This window comes from Oncorhynchus tshawytscha, unplaced genomic scaffold (genome assembly GCF_018296145.1).
Source record: "Oncorhynchus tshawytscha isolate Ot180627B unplaced genomic scaffold, Otsh_v2.0 Un_scaffold_530_pilon_pilon, whole genome shotgun sequence".
NCBI lineage: Eukaryota > Metazoa > Chordata > Actinopteri > Salmoniformes > Salmonidae > Oncorhynchus > Oncorhynchus tshawytscha.
This window is the reverse complement of record NW_024609811.1, coordinates 521124-536774: the sequence shown is the minus strand read 5'-3', so window position 1 is coordinate 536774 and position 15651 is coordinate 521124. Positions and strand designations below refer to the sequence as shown.

General features: G+C 43.7%; 2 protein-coding genes across 2 annotated transcripts; both read right to left on the bottom strand.

The window, feature by feature from the left end:
• Positions 1–679: 679 nt before the first annotated feature.
• LOC121845988 lies at positions 680–4412 on the bottom strand. Its single transcript, XM_042318617.1, has 2 exons — positions 3735–4412; positions 680–1728 (listed from the first exon to the last, which is right to left on the bottom strand). Exons 1-2 carry the CDS (start codon positions 3891–3893, stop codon positions 1228–1230), a joined length of 660 nt encoding a protein of 219 aa, XP_042174551.1. The 5' UTR covers positions 3894–4412; the 3' UTR covers positions 680–1227.
• Positions 4413–12659: 8247 nt separating this feature from the next.
• On the bottom strand, positions 12660–15015 carry cartl (cocaine- and amphetamine-regulated transcript-like). Its single transcript, XM_042318632.1, has 3 exons — positions 14765–15015; positions 14100–14177; positions 12660–12987 (listed from the first exon to the last, which is right to left on the bottom strand). The coding sequence occupies exons 1-3, from the start codon at positions 14900–14902 to the stop codon at positions 12880–12882; spliced, it is 324 nt and encodes a 107-aa protein (XP_042174566.1). The 5' UTR covers positions 14903–15015; the 3' UTR covers positions 12660–12879.
• Positions 15016–15651: the final 636 nt, after the last annotated feature.

Sequence of the window (15651 nt, the reverse complement as noted above, 5' to 3'; positions counted from 1 at the left end):
GCTGATTGGTCGACTCCATGGTTAATTGGAGAGCTGACCCCGCCCCCTCGTCAAGACACAGCTGTCTCCAATTACCCATTCCTTCTGAAGCTATATAAAAGCCAGTGTTCTGTTCAGGAGAGAGATTTTTTCTGGGAGGTCATTGCAGAGATTTTGTTAGAGAGATTTGCTAGAGAGATTTGCTAGAGATTTTGGAGGTAGGGATTGCTGAGAGATTTTGCTAGAGGTTGACTTGCTGGGAGTTCATTGCTGGGAAGTGATATGTTCTGTGAGTTTGTTGCTCAGATAGAGCTTATTTGATGTCCTTTGTTTCTTAGTTTGTTTGTAAAATTGTTTAATATTCTGTTTCATTTGTTCCCAGGGGAGAAGGGGAAGGCACCTTGGGAGTGCTTAGGCAAGAGGCCCGCGGGCATACATATACCCGTAGTATATTCACTGTCTAGGCACACTAGGTAAGACCTGGGCAGACCACCCCTGTATTTTGGTTAGGGCACCAGGTGGTGCTAAATTAGGTAAGTAGTGGGTAGGCAGGTAAGATAGTAAATCTTAAAGCCCCCCCTCGCCTATCTTTGCTTTGGTTCCGTCCATACCTTTTCCCCATATTACCGTGTAAAGGAATATAGTCCTTGTAAACGGTACCACATTCTGCCTGTTGTCATTCTTACTTGCACCTACAGTCCATACCTTTTTCACTTCACGGAGAGTTTAGTTGTAGCAGGGTGTTGCGTTCGCTCTTCAGAGGCGTGCGTAACAATGTCAAGACCTCTCGGGAGAAGTATTGCGCCTAAAGGGAAGCTATAGTATTGCCTGCTTAGAAACAGAATGGGCAGAACATACATTTCATATGAGTTTCCAAAACACGGGGAAAAGTGAAGGGTGAAGAAAGAAGCCTTACTGTAAGTGACATAATTCTCCAACTGGTCATTTAACCCTTTACGGATACATTTAATTTATTTCATGCTCCGTAAGAGATGCAGAAAACTGTTCATGTCAAAAGGTTCACATACCACCAGCTTATCAGAAGTTAAGTTGTTGGCTGATGGTGGTCTTGTGAAACGCTGTGGTTTAGGCCTGCTTGAAGCTTGCTCTTCTCTGGGGTGGGACTGCAGTATGTGGACAGCATTGACTTCTGCCGATATCTTCACCGCTTCCTATTCACAGTAGCTCTTCAGCTGCCTCTTGAGTTCTGAGACAGATTCCTTCACTAGATGGTGGCATGTAAACTCTTTAGACACAGGGGGTACTATGGTCTTTGAACCTCTGAAGGAACAGGATGTTGTCCTCAGTGTGTGAGAACTGCTCCATCTCAGCACATCTCCTCCTGAGCTCAGTCACCTCCTGCTCCAGTTGCTCCAGGAGTCCTTCAGCCTGACTCACTTCATCCTTCTCCTGGGCTCTGATCAGCTCCTTCACTTCAGAGTGCCTTCTCTCAATGGAGTGAATCAGCTCAGTAAAGATCTTCTCACTGTCGTCCACTGCTGCCTGTGCAGGTCGTCCACTGCTGCCTGTGCAGGTCGTCCACTGCTGCCTGTGCAGGTCGTCCACTGCTGCCTGTGCAGGTCGTCCACTGCTGCCTGTGCAGGTGCCTGCCTGTGCAGGTCGTCCACTGCTGCCTGTGCAGGTCGTCCACTGCTGCCTGTGCAGGTCGTCCACTGCTGCCTGTGCAGGTCGTCCACTGCTGCCTGTGCAGGTCGTCCACTGCTGCCTGTGCAGGTCGTCCACTGCTGCCTGTGCAGATCGTTAAGATACACAGAAAGAGAAGATGGATACATTTCAACCAGCCCACTCACTCACCCCGGACATGTAAATATTATAGACGTATACACTGAGTGTACAAAACGTTAGGAACACCTTCCTAATATTGAGTTGCACCACCTTTTGCCCTCAGAACAGCCTCAATTTGTTGGGGCATGGACTCTACAAGGTGTCTAAAGCGTTCCACAGGGATGTTGGCCCATATTGACTCCAATGCTTCCCACAGTTGTGTCAAGTTGGTTGGATGTGGTGGGTGGTGGACCATTCTTGATATGCACGGGAAACTGTTGAGTGTGAAAAACCCATCAACTCAAACTGGCACCTACTACCATACTCCATTCAAAGGCACTTAAATCTTTTGTCTTGACCATTCACCCTCTGAATGGCACACATACACAATCAATGTCTACATTTTCTACAGGCTTAAGAATCCTTCTTTAACCTGTCTCCTCCCCTTCATCTACACTGATTGAAGTGGATTTACCAAGTGACATCAATAAGGGATCATAGCTTTCACCTGGATTCACCTGGTCAGTCTATGTCATGGAAAGAGCAGGTGTTCCTAATTTACACTCGGTGTATATAGACATATACTGTATATTTATACTATAAATGTGTGCCTAGTATGCATGAATTCCCACAGAAAGTGAAAACTGGTTTTATAGAACAGCAAGGATGTATTCGCTTGTGAACCATTCTTTTGTTGATTAGTTATAACTGTTCTTTATAATTTAAAAAAAAGCAAATCTAGAGAGTGGCACTGATGCTGCAAATCGGCACATTGGTAAAGCTTGATGGTACAATGCATTAATGATTCAATGTGTTAATGTTATATTTTCCTTGTTTCTGTCCCGAATAAAATACATATCTATTAACCAGGTAGTTTGGTTCCTGGATGCTGATTGGCTGAAACAGCATTCCTGCTGTGTATTTCATTCAGACAATATACCACGGGTATGACACAAAACTATTTGTTTATTGTTATATTTATGATGGTAACCTATTTATAATAGCAATAAGGCACCTCAGGGGTTTGTGATATATTGGCCAATATACCGAAACTCCTCAGGCCTTATTGCTTAAGTCTAATAGAGCTCCCCAGCTTGTTCTAAAAACCCGGAAATGAGTTACCTCTGGTCTTTCCTATGGGGAAAATTACTGCGGAAAGAATAAACGCTGAAAATAAGGTTTGAGGTTAGCACAGACTTAGGAGATGTTACAGGTTTTTGTCACACCCTGATCTGTTTCACCTGTCTTTGTGTTTCTTTGTACTTCCTTCATTAAAATAACATGTCATCATCACCCCCATTTTGGTCCGACTCCAGGTGTGTGCCCATCTTCCCCATTATCCCCTGGGTATTTATACCTGTGTTCTCTGTTTGTCTGTTGCCAATTTGTTTTGTTTGTGAAACCTACCAGCGTTTGTTCCCCTACTCCTGTCTGTTTCTTGCTCCTGGATTCTAGTCCTTCCCGGTTTTGACTCTTCTGCCTGCCCTGAGCCTGCCGTTCTGCACCTTGCCCCACCTCACTGGATTATTGACCCCTGTCTGCCCTGACCCTGAGACAGCCTGCTGTTCTGGACCCTTTGCACCTTCTCTGGATGACTGACATCTGCCTGCCTTTGACCTGTCGTTTGCCTGCCCCTGTATTAACTTTTTTTCTTTGACCCATCTAGGTCATACCTGAAATGAGACAATACTAGTCAGTTAACATGAACTTTTATGAAGCCTTTACGTGCTTTGTGCTTTTTATGACTACATAAAGGCTTAAATTCTCAAAAAGTGAAGTTAGCTGATGAAGATGATCTCATAGAACTAAACTTAACCTAAGTCTGTTTACCACAGACATCATTTTTTAGAACTTATACAAACCCCTAGATTAATTTTCCCATAGGCTTTGTCCAACGAACCTGGCGGAGTTAGTGCCTACAAAAAGATGCCATTACTATTGCTCTCTATGTAGATGGTCCCAACACTCACCTTCAGAGAGTCCACAGCCTGTCTCAGCCTCTGCATCTCCTTCTTTATCTTCTGGATTCTCTGCAGGGATTTCTGTTGATTTCCCCTCACCTGCTTCTGTTTCTCAGTCCTTTCTCTTGTAGCTGAGACTGTATCATGGCCTTTATGTTTATCTATCATACACAGTAAACTTCCAGCAGTTTGTCATGATGAGAGTAGATCTTCTCCTGTAGTTGTGTGGAGGCGTCGACCAGGTTGTGCTTCTTAAAGGCAGGAGATTGATAGTGAGGCTGGAGGTGAGTCTCACAGTAAGAGGCCAGACACACCAGACAGGATTTGGGTATGAACTGAATAGGTCTATTCTTGTCAACAACAGTCAGTGCAAGAATCACACTCCACATCTCCAGGTTCAGCATAACAGTGTGCAGGAAAAGTAGCTTGAAGCAAAGTGTTTCTGCTCAGAACAGGTCTTGGGACAACGTGTCTGTCGGCACTCTGGGCAGCTGTAGACAGCCTTCAGATCATCCTGATCCCAACAGCCCTGAATACAGCCCATATAGTAGCTGTGTCCACAGGCAGTAGTCACCGGATCCTTCAGTAGATCTTTAAAAAATGCCTCTGCCATTTTGATACGGCACACTAACAAAATGTGCTGCCAAATAGGAGAGAGAATTTTAGTTTTCCTTGTTTGTGCTGAGGAATAGGAGTGGCTGCCACATGGCTATTATGTAACTTCCTGCTTCAATGTGTGTGCAGAGTGCAATGTTCAGTCAGTGCCTACAGGAGGGCATTTGAGTTATCCTGCCCCTGTTACTCTGTCTTTTCTGCTCTGGCTGAGACTGTTTCATCATGGCCTTTATGTTGATCCATCGTACACAGACAACAGATACACTGCTAATCGGTACGACAATTAACCTCCAGCAGTTTGTCATGATGAGAGCAGATCTACTCCTGAAGACTGGCTGGCTTTGAGTTTTGCCTTAGTGCAGAGCAGAGGTCCCAATCCTCCTGGTCAGTGTCTTTCATGACTCAACAGAGGATTCTGTACGTCCTGATCTCCAATCGACGGAATACACACACTACTGACCTGCTCTGTGCTACTACAGCACAGCATGGGAAGAGTTATACTGGTGCAAAGTCAATAGACTCAATGCAGGGGTAGGGGGAAGTCAGAGACACAGTTCTTTCTGTATAGTTCACTGGTGAAATGGGATGGCGGTATAACTATTCAGATACCCTAGAGAGGTGAAAGAGAATGGACCTTAAAACAGATGGAATACCCTAGTAACAGTGTCACGTCCTGACCTTAGTTCCTTTTTTACGTCTCTATTTTGGTTTGGTCTGGGTGTGAGTGGGGGTGGGCATTCTATGTTTTGTTCTGTGTGTTGTATTTCTATGTGTTTGGCCCGGTATGGTTCCCAATCAGAGGCAGCTGTCAATCGTTGTCTCTGATTGAGAACCATACTTAGGTAGCCTGTTCCCACCTGTGTTTGTTGATAGTTGTTTCCTGTTTTGTGTTTTTTCACCTTACAGGACTGTTTCGTGTCGTTCACTCTCTTTGTTGTTTTTTGTCATTCAGTGTTCAGTTTATTTAATTACATTTACGATGAACACTTACCACGCTGCATGTTGGTCCGATGATTCCTATTCCTCATCATCAGACGAAGAGGAGAGCCGTTACAGAACTACCCACCACCAAAGGACTAAGCATGGAAGAATGGACTCCTGGACATGGGAGGAAATCTTGGACGGCAAGGGACCTTGGGCACAGCCGGGAGGGAATCGTCGTCCTAAAGAGGAGCTGGAGGCAGCCAAAGCGGAGCGGCGACACTACGAGGAGTTGGCTCGAGGAAAAGTGCACGAGAGGCAGCCCCATAATAATTGGGGGGGGAGGCACACGGGGAGATTGGCGGAGTCAGGTAAGAAACCTGAGCTAACTCCCCGTGCTTACCGGGTGGAGCGTCGTACTGGTCAGGCACCGTGTTATGCAGTGGAGCGCACAGTGTCTCCAGTGCATGTTCACAGCCCGGTACGTTACATCGCAGCTCCTCGAATCGGCCGGGATAGAGTGGGCATCGAGCCAGTAGGGATGAAGCCAACTCAGGACATCTGGACTCCAGTGCGTCTCCTCGGCCCGGGATATATGGCACCAGCCCTACGCACGGTGTCCCCGGTTCACCAGCACAGCCCAGTGCAGCCTGTTCCAAGTCTCCGCACTTGAAGGGGTACAGGGGGTATCCAGCCAGGACGGGTTGTGCAGGCTTGTTGCTCGAGACCTCTAGTGCGCCTCCACGGCCCTTCACTCCGGCGCCGCCAGAGTCTCCCGCCTGTCCGGCGCCGCCAGAGTCTCCCGCCTGTCCGGCGCCGCCAGAGTCTCCCGCCTGTCCGGCGCCGCCAGAGTCTCCCGCCTGTCCGGCGCCGCCAGAGTCTCCCGCCTGTCCGGCGCCGCCAGAGTCTCCCGCCTGTCCGGCGCCGCCAGAGTCTCCCGCCTGTCCGGCGCCGCCAGAGTCTCCCGCCTGTCCGGCGCCGCCAGTCTCCCTCCTATACGGGGCACGCTGTATGGTTGGGGGTGGGGGGTGTGTTTCCCACTAAGGAACTTATGTTTTTTATATTTGAAGTATATATATAAATATATACATGTCTAATGCATGTGTATAATATTTACATATTGGGGTCCTGGTGAAAGCCGATTGAGTGTGCTGGTTGAAATGTATCCACCGTCTCTTTCTCTGTGTATCTTAAAAGTGCTCTGCACAGGCAGCAGTGAACGACAGTGAGAAGATCTTTACTGAGCTGATTCTCTCCATTGAGAGAAGGCACTCTGAAGTGAAGGAGCTGATCAGAGCCCAGGAGAAGGCTGAAGTGCGTCAGGCTGAAGCAACATCTAGTTCCTTCAGAGGTTCAAAGACCATAGTACCCCCCCCTGTGTCTGAAGAGTTACCTGCCACCATCCTTAACCAAGGTTGTGTTTTTAAGACAGTGAAGGAATCTGTCTCAGAACTCAAGAGGCAGCTGGAGAGCTACTGTGAGAAGGAAGCAATGAAGTTATCAACAGCAGTGAAAGCTGTCCACATACTGCAGTCACAGTCAACAAAGCCTAGCATCGGAGACCCACAATACGCACAAATCTTAAAATACCCTGTAATGTCAAAGTGGAATATAAATTCAATTTTTTTTAAAGATAAGTTAAATGGACTCACTCTGTGTGAAATAATAAAGGATATCATTTCTTACCCTTCCTCTGTCCCCCACACATACAACATTAGTATGTCAAGTATTGAATTTCAAGCATAGATTCAACTACAAAGACCAGGGAGCTTTTTGAAAGCCTCATAAAGGAGGGCAATGATTGGTAGATGGGTAACAATAACAAATCAGACATTGAATATATCTTTAAGCATGGTCAAGGTAATAATTATGCTGTGGATTATTTATTAAACCACCAAGACACATCAAAGATACAGTCGTTCTTCTGAACTGAGCCGCAGGACAGGAGTAAAACTGCTCAGGGATGTTATCATGAGGCCATTGGTGATTTTAAAATATTTACAGAGTAAACTGAGGATGGATCAACAACATTGTAGTGACTCCACAATAATGACCTAAATGACGGAGTGAAAAGAAGAATACAAATATACAGAATATTCCAAAACATGCATCTTTTATCCAACAAGGCACTAAAGTAATACTGCAAAAAAAACAACTCCAAAAAACAAAAAACAAAAACCACAAAATGCACTAAATGCAAAGCCCTTTTCATAAAACGTGAAATGACTCTCCATTCTGTTTCTAAGCAGGCAATAGTATAACCTTCCTGTAGACGCAATACTGCTTCTGTCACGTCCTGACCATAGAAAGTCTTTATTTTCTATGGTGGAGTAGGTCAGGGCGTGACTGGGGGGTTAGTCTAGTTTATTCTTTCTATGTGGGTGTTCTAGTTTTCATGTTTCTATGTTGGTGATTTGTAGGATTCCCACTTTAGAGGCAGCTGGTAATCGTTGTCTCTAATTGGGGATCATATTTAAGTAGTGTTTGTTCCCACCTGTGTTTGTGGGATATTGTGTTTTGAGTTAGTGCACAAAGCATCTCTGTAGTCACGGTTCGTTGTTAGTTTATTGTTTATTTGTCTTTGCTTAGTTTCACTTTCTAATAAATCATGTGGAACTCAACATCCGCTGCGCCTTGGTCCGACATTTATTCCAGCGAACGTGACAGCTTCTGCCAAGAAGTCTGGACTTTTATGGCACAGAAGGCAGTGTACTTCCCCTGTAACTACAGGCTTGCATGTTGACTATGGCGGTTCCCCCTTGATCACTACATTAGTGTTAGTCTGACAGACAGTGAGAGGATGGAACCCTGTCCCCACCATCAGTATGATAGCCTCTCCTTACTTTAACATGATTAACACATAGTCTCAGTCTGGTCCTTCCTGTCTCCATTGCTTTGACAGGAGCCCAGGGGGCGTGACGGGTGTGACAGACGTTAGTGAACACACAGGTCCTGTTGTGTCCCATCACCAGACCCTCACCAGACCATCACTAGAACACTGATGTAATAAGAGGGGTTGAGAGAAAAAAGAGACCCAGGCTGTGTTCAGGCAGATTGGAGCCACGTCTATAGACACTGTGTAGTGAGGCTAACTGAAGACAAACAGGATCGAATTAGAGAAACGAGGGTAGTAGTTGTCTGTCGGCCATCTTAGGATAAGTCAAGGCCAACTGTTTCACCAAAGATCAGTTGAGATGAGGCCAACATGTGGCCAATGAATATTCACATACTTTCAAAGAGATAATTGCTGGAGAGAAGAAGATTGCAAAAAGTGTATTAAAATCATATATTTGGATTATTACAAAAGGTGCATTAAAATCTTATGTTCATAAAGAAGCCTGGAGCGCCTGGCGTTGTAGAAGGTTCTCCAGAATGCCTGGAGACATTCGTCTACATTTCAGCGAGGTATTGCACAAACTGTTTTGGTTGGGCAGTTAGTGTGATTGACCATGAGGGAGTCCGAGATTTCACCACCCCATCTGCATGTTATGTCTTAACAGGAAACAGAATGGATCTTACTTTTATCCTATATGAATATCATATATGAAATATATTAGTCTTACATAAAACGTGCAATTTGTATTTGATTTTATATATTTTTGTACATACCTTTTGCAATAGAGAATGAGAGAGAGAGAGAAAGAGGAAGAGGGAGAGAGAAAGAGAAAGACAGAGAGTGTGTGAGAGAGAAAGAGATTCTCATTCACTTTAAGATACCCAATCTGGATATCAGGATGCCTAGTTTCCCATTAACCAGATTCATATTTTTCTTGACACCTCCAATCCCAACAAATACATTTCTTCACATACACTCACCAGACGCGCCACCACCCAGACGCATACATTACAATGACACCCCTTAATAATGTATCGCTCACAGCGACAAATATCCCAAACAGAGCGACATTCAGCCATAAAGATGTATCATTATTGACATGGGGTTTTTTTGCACACTGAAATGGTGCATCATGGTTGGAAAGGCAGTACCATGGGGTTTGTGCTTGACTTGCTATAATTTCCCCCCAAAGCAAGAAACCAGGGGATTTTTGAATGAGCCATGCTCTCTAACTTTACTGTCCTTTTATGGACTTGTGGATGGAGACACTCTGGATTGCTGGGATGTGCACTCAATGCAGTCCGACAGCTAGGTTATGGCCCACTGTGTTTTATACCTGGTTTCAAGTAGTATTTTTTTTCTTTCAAATACATTGAGGGTTTGATTGAGCTTGGCTGGAGTGCCAGATGGGCAGAGGACACAGGGTTTGGACTTCTGGGACGATTTCGTTGGTTCCATTAAACCAGAAAAACTCAATCAAGTGCCGCTAAACTATTTGAAAGGAAACCAAGACTGTTTGAACCCAAGTCCTTTCTGTTTAAAGATGTTGTGCATTTGAATGTTTGACCTGAATATTTACAGTGATGATGCATTATAAGAGGGTTTGGCTCATATCACAGTGGGAGGATATGGGTCCATTTCTGGTCACAGTGTGTGGTACTTAAGTGAAACAGTTTTGTGTGAATAAACAAACATTATACAGTGTGCAGAACCATGTGCACATGGCTCAATAACCATGGTATTGTGTGGAATGAGGGGTATCTACCAGGAATAACAAGGACAGTCATTTATCCTAATCCAGAAGAAAGCTTCCATACTTTCCACTGTTGTAAATATGTGTAGGCATGACACTGTCATTTTCACAACAACAACAATTAAACTAAATGACACCAAATTCAGTTACATTTCCAACTGAATTAGGCTGGGATACAATCCAAGGTGTGTTATAGAGCAACACACTGACAATGTGACTTTTAAAGGCAATTTTACAGACGTTTGCGGAGATCGCATTCATGGAAAACAATGCGCATGTTGGCTCAAGCATAAATGACCTATAAAGGTCAAGTGCAATGCCCTGCTCTATAACATGGTTTGGATGGAATACCGGCATAAGGCTATTGAGCACAGTAGTGTTTTCACTCAAAAGAGAAGGATGACACTGAACTTCACTACCTGAGTCAGGCTGCTAAACAAGATGGCCGACTTTCCCCATGTCACATACTTATTTATCTTTGGTATTATGGCGGTCTGCAAACAAATGATTTAGGTGCATGTCGCCACCTACTGTTTTGGCTGTATATCAGCCTACTATTCTGTAATATGAATTAATTACACTTTGATAGAGAAAATAAATTCCCTACCAACTAACCCTACACCCATTAAAACCACTATTTCACTACTTTGGCCCTATCTGATCCTATCCCAGGCCAACAGCCTGGGAGAATGGGACACTATCATTCAAATCTGGGGCCTGAAAGGGAACTGCATCTTCAGACAACATTCACAGGAACTTTTCAGCAGATCCAAAAACATTTTCTCTGCATTCACAATTATGTCAAGTTTCTTTGATTTCTTGTTAGTTTGACTTGTACAATTGATCACCTGTGCAATAAACACAACAAAATCCACTTTCTTCACTATCAGTACTTCAGGATCCCTCAAATGATAAACAACACTCTCTGCAGGCTGCGGGGCATCCATTGCCATTTCTCCCTTCCGCTATTTGCGCTGCCTCTGCATAAGAGACCTGGTGAACAGCCCAGATTCTTGCTACTTCGACCTCCTTCACCCTGACAGGGCATTCCTGGAACGTGGTTCCCACCACAATTGCAACACCGTGTATCCACCGACTCTTCCACAACATATTTATTCCATCTGCACACACTTGCCACGTGGCCAAACTTTTTACATTAACAACACTGCAATGGTCTGTTCACAGAAGCTCTCACTGTGTATCTCATATACCCCAGCTTTACATCTGTGGGAAGAGATTTACCATCAAATAGCAACAGCACCGATAGGCTTTGCTCTTTCCTTTCCTTCCCCATACAGTTCAATCATCATACATCCATTACTCCTGGTACATTGTATATTTTCAGCCTCAATTTCCACCGCAACGCCAGACATGACATTTTACCTGTTCCCTCTTCAGAAAATCTCAACTTTGAATTATACTTTGATAATTCAGAGAGACACAATGCACTTTCCTTTTGTTCTTCTGACACAATAAATCAACACCATACAGCTCCTGGTCACTTTGATTGACACCACCTTTTCCAGTGGGTCCTCCACCATCTCCTTGACTGCTAATGGATCTCCCAAAAACACAGATTTTCCCATGAAACTAACTCCAACAAGGAACAGACCATTAATAGACCAAAGCCTGTCTTCATGAACAACTTTATCCGGTTTTGCTCCATTCCTCAACGTGACAGTTTTCCACTCATTTCCATTAACGGTACTTAACGCGTCATCTGACTCAGTGCTTCCGCTTCTGCCAACTTTCCATCAGTTCGGAGGCCAAGAAGACGACCTTCCATGTCACATACTCCTTCACGTGTTTAAATTAAGGTGGGAAGCCGTAGTACTGACAGAATATTGGCACTGAAAATGACACCTCCTTTACACTTAGCTCAGGCTACCAGTCATGCTGTACTGCCTTTTGTTACAGTGGCAAGCAAATAGGTGATGCAAATGTGTTTTGTTTGTGATACCCATGTAAATATTTGCTATGTCCAGGAGCAGCCGTCGGGTTACAGTTGTCTTCTGGAACGATGGCATTGAGTTGTATTGACGTTTACTAGCAAACAGAATCATTTCTAACCTCCTCATTAGTTTACATAATGGTTGGTTTCTCCTGTGCACTGAAAGATGTCCTAAAAGGCAGGGTTGTGATTATTAGGCCATAACGTAGGAAAACATTTTGCAATGAAAACGTTTCTTATTGGACAAATTCAGATAGTCCTACCTCCCCGTTTGACTTTGTTTTCTTCAATGTTGTACCTAATGAACAACACCATGGGTCGTATTCATTGGAGCACATCATAGCAAAATGTTCAGGTAGTCCCTCCCTCCCGTTTTCTTCATTATGAACACGACCCTGAGGTGAACATATCCTGGATCAACACAGGACACTGGAATGTAGATAGACTGCCAGACTCACATAGACTGTGTTACATGATAATTCCAGCTATGACATTAAGAGACTATCGTAGATCTATGTGTTGAACTGTTTTGTATTCGTGTTCTTAATGATAGCTGGAATGCATCATATCTTAAAGTGAATGACTTCTTTAAGTCACAGTTTGATCCCAAAATGACCTTTTTGATTTTTGCATTGAGGTATTGAAGTAAGAACAGTAAATCCAAAACAAGTGAGATGACCAACATGTTTATTTGTTTGACAGAGTGCACATGCTGTAAATGTTTTCTGGGTTACAAAACACCTCCATGCTCCTCTTTCAATGGAAAGGACTTTATCAAAGCACAAGGACAAAACAAGACAAAACTCAAGTGCCATAATGTTGGCCTACAGCTTGTGGATGCTGCATATCCCTTGCATATCCCTTGCGGTTGTGGACACAGTGGTTTGTCGCAAACTCCCCATATTCCCTAAATATTGCAATAATATTGACCCGAGCCCTTGGGGACATGGTCTAAAGTAGTGGGAATAGGGTATCATTTGGGATACAGGTGATGATACAAGTTGATAATGATATTCCTCTGTCTTGGCTGGAGCGTTGGATGTGGTGGTTCTAGTGAAGTGTTTCTCCTTGAGGGAGTTTAGAGACATTTGAGGAGGAAGGAGTTGCAGCTGCTGACTCTGCCACAGTCACAGAGCTTCCCAATGCGGGGTCCATGCCTCAAGGCACACCGGTCGCCCATACCACACTGAGAGACCGAGAGAGAGTGAGGGAGGGGGGAGAGATAGATAGACGGAGAGAGAGAAAGAGGTATAGAGAGGAACACAAAGTAGCTTTATCGCAAAACACAGTCCTTAACTAAAAAAAGCACATTTAATTAGGAGAGAAAGAGTTAGTCAGCGATGGTAATGAAAGTTCTAATTAGTTTGCTGTATGAATGAAGCGGTGGTCGCTGGTTCTTTAGACTCTTCCTCCTTTCAGTTAATTAGACTTAGGGACGCTATCTAGAATAGGCTGTATAATTGCACTCAAATCAAAGGCTGTTGGCATTTCTCCGCTTGCATTTAATTATACTGACAACTTATACTCCTTAATTGGTTTTACATAAACTTTCAATTGAACTGCATTGAAATGGTGGCCAGACTATAACACAGAGTGGGAGAAACATGGGGGGCTTAAAGGGGATGTTCAGGATTTTACAAAAAAAAAGCCAAATGCCTGTGACATCAAATACAATATGGAGTTGATTTGAGTTGATTTCAGGTGATTTGGCCATTACAAAAAAAAACAGCTCACATGCCACGTTGATTGTTAGCTTGTGGTGGCTAAAGTTAGCTGAAATAGGGAATATTTCAAGAAAACCAAACCATGGATTAAAGCTTCTCCTGACCCATGGACTGCTTTCAGGGTGAGGAACTATCTAACATAAAGTTGTCAAATCCTAAACGTCCCCTTTAATAACAGGCATCCACATTTTGTGGGGTGTGGTATATGGCCAATATACCATGGCTAAGGGCTGTTCTAATGCAAGACGCAACGCAGAGTGCTTGGACACAGCCATTAGCTGTGGTACATTGGCCATATATCACAAACCCCTAAAGTGCCTTATTGCTATTATAAACTGGCTACCAACTTAATTAGAGCAGTACAAATAAATGTTTTGTCAGACCAATGGTATACTCTGATATACCACAGCTTTCAGCCAATCAGCATTCAGGGCTCGAACCACCCAGTTTATAACACCCCTTTGATACTGAGGATTTTAAAGTACTGAGGATTTTAAATGCAGACATAACCTCCATTTGGTTAAAAATAACATTGGTAAAAGTTAGTTTTAAACAGGAACATATTAGGACTCACAGGAGGGATCATCCCTCTCTTCTCATTAGAAGGCAGATGGCTCTGCATCTTCACTAGAAGAGCCTCCATCGCATCCACCTGTGACGCGGAGTAAAGGAAACAGGGTCAATGGAATTTCTCATTGCTTTTCTCAAGGGGAGTTTTAAAATCTATACTCCTATATGAGTACAATTTCCCCATGAGTTTATGTACTACCTAACGACAATGTCAGTGTTATAGAGGCTATATTTTTGTTTCCAGAAGATCCTCTTGTGGAACTTTATCTCTTCAGGTGTCACATTTGACATTTAGCGATATGTTCCTGAGGTTCAACCAGGGATGGACATTAATTAAGATAGCCAGCTAGACCGAGGCCGGTACTTTTCAGACGGGCTAATATAAATGTTGGTTTACTGGACAAAATCTTTAGCTCCATCCCTGTGTTCAACCATGGATAAAACTGATGGATAAATCGAATTTTCAAGGACACAGGACGAACTGCTGAATAAGGTTATGTTGACCATAATACAATCATGAGCAAACATTTAGATTGCATTTATATTTCGAATTATATTGACTTAGATGTAGATATTAAGTTGAGAACCTGTAGTGCATGAATATATAGATCAGGACCAACATGTCAGGGTAGCCTGAAACAACAAAAGTGATTCCCTATATGAACTTACAAGTTCTTTCTCTGCGGCCGCGGCAGAGTTCTGCGCGCCAAAGTCCTCTGCGGAAACTTCATGTGACGCCTGTCCTCGGCACATAACGGACATCAGACCGATACACAGCAGTCGGAGCAGCACTCCTGAGCTATCCATGGTTCTGATGCGGTGCGTGGTAAATGCTGTGCAGTCGTGGCGGCAATGAGAGAGCGCAGGGGATCAAAGTGGAGGGTCGGAAGTTCAGAGTGAGTAAATGTGCAACGGACTGCCGGACCTCTGCATTTATACTAGCGAGTAGCCCCGCCTGTAAGGTAATTTAGCTGGGTTTCAAGACCCATTGCGAGGAACTCCAGTCTTCAATGCATCTTGAATGGTTTGAAGGATGACTCTTAATTGTGTTATTTGAACTGGTGGGTTCAAATCCCACACGTTACACTTGCATCCCATAGCTTCTTATTTTGTCAATTGTTCAGATTTAAACCCCCTCTATTTATAATTGTAGATTATGAAGTTGTTTTTCACTCTGTTGCAAGTCCCACCTCAATATATACCAATTACATTGCGTAAGGCAACTGTAGGCTATTAAATAAAATTTTCCTTGTAGGGGCCATTTCTCACGTTGAATGAGACAATTACAATCCCGCAATAGAATTTCAACGGTGATTTTAACTGAGTTGGGGATCAATTGTGATTTCAACATAATTAAAATATCTAATCACTGATATCCATAACAAAACAACCCCGTGTCTCATTTTTCCTTCACAAACCTAATATACAGTGAAATAGAGAAGGACAATGTTCTAATACTGAAGCTAATATAATAATAAAAAGCTCCATTCCCCTTTGACTTTGACTCACAGAGCCACAGAGCCCCCCCAACACACACACACCCTGGGGAATTATAG

Excerpts from the sequence above, each read along its gene's own strand:
- cartl (XM_042318632.1), bottom strand. The coding sequence starts at position 14,902 with ATGGATAGCTCAGGAGTGCTGCTCCGACTGCTGTGTATCGGTCTGATG. Across the intron at positions 14,178-14,764 it reads CGGCCGCAGAGAAAGAACTT|GTGGATGCGATGGAGGCTCT; the intron begins GTAAGTTCATAT and ends TCCGCGTCACAG. Across the intron at positions 12,988-14,099 it reads AGAGAGGGATGATCCCTCCT|TGTGGTATGGGCGACCGGTG; the intron begins GTGAGTCCTAAT and ends TCGGTCTCTCAG.
- LOC121845988 (XM_042318617.1), bottom strand. The coding sequence starts at position 3,893 with ATGATAGATAAACATAAAGGCCATGATACAGTCTCAGCTACAAGAGAA. Across the intron at positions 1,729-3,734 it reads AGGCTGTGGACTCTCTGAAG|GCAGCAGTGGACGACCTGCA; the intron begins GTGAGTGTTGGG and ends CGATCTGCACAG.